Source organism: Triticum dicoccoides, chromosome 2A (assembly GCF_002162155.2).
Source record: "Triticum dicoccoides isolate Atlit2015 ecotype Zavitan chromosome 2A, WEW_v2.0, whole genome shotgun sequence".
In the NCBI taxonomy this organism is placed as follows: Eukaryota; Viridiplantae; Streptophyta; class Magnoliopsida; order Poales; family Poaceae; genus Triticum; species Triticum dicoccoides.
Window position 1 is genome coordinate 577,739,892 of NC_041382.1, and position 653 is coordinate 577,740,544.

The 653-nt window shown below is 71.5% G+C and overlaps 1 protein-coding gene across 1 annotated transcript in view; it reads right to left on the bottom strand.

Annotated features, from left to right (window-relative positions):
* The window catches only part of LOC119357972, a 19,152-nt gene extending 18,729 nt beyond the window's left edge, over positions 1-423 (bottom strand). The window contains exon 1 of the mRNA XM_037624722.1: positions 25-423. Within this exon, the coding sequence (XP_037480619.1) occupies positions 25-423 (399 nt within the window). The remainder of the gene's footprint in view (positions 1-24) is intronic.
* Positions 424-653: the final 230 nt, after the last annotated feature.

The window sequence follows — 653 nt, forward strand, 5'->3', positions numbered from 1 at the left end:
AGCCCCGCCTGCCCCCGCCCACACCGCCCGCCCTTGCCGGCACTGCACGCCGCCGCCCCGCTCCGTCCTCCTCCGCCCCACGCCGCACGTCGTCACCCGCTCCCTGCTTGGTTGCCGCCCCGACCTCTCTCCATCTGCCGCCGCCCTGACTCGCTCCGGCCAACGCCACCACCTGATGGCGCCGAAGAAGATGCCGAAGGGCAAGTCGGGTTTCTTCGGCGTGAGGGTGAAGCCCTCTGGGAACTTCGGAGTGGAGTTCTCCGACGCCGGGCGGTGTTGGTGGCTTGGCACGTATCCCACCGCAAACGAGGTTGCGCGTGCCGGCGAGGTGGTGGTGTCGCGTGTCGGACGGCCGAAGACGGACCTCCACTTCCCGGCAATCGAGACCTGGGTGGTGGCGGAGTGGCTCGTGCTGCAGGGCATCCAGATGGAGATGCCGACGAAGAAGAGGAAGAAGAGACCGGCGGTTGTCGTTACTCCGCCGCCCTGGCCCCGTCCGCCTCCGCTCCTCCGCCTCCGCCCCGCCGCGGCCCTGCTCCGGCCACCGCCCGCCCCCGCCCACACCGCTCGCCGCCGCTGCCCCGCTTCTTCCGCCTCCGCCCAGCTTCTTCCGCCTCCGCCCCATGCCACATGCCACCACCTGCTCCCTGCTC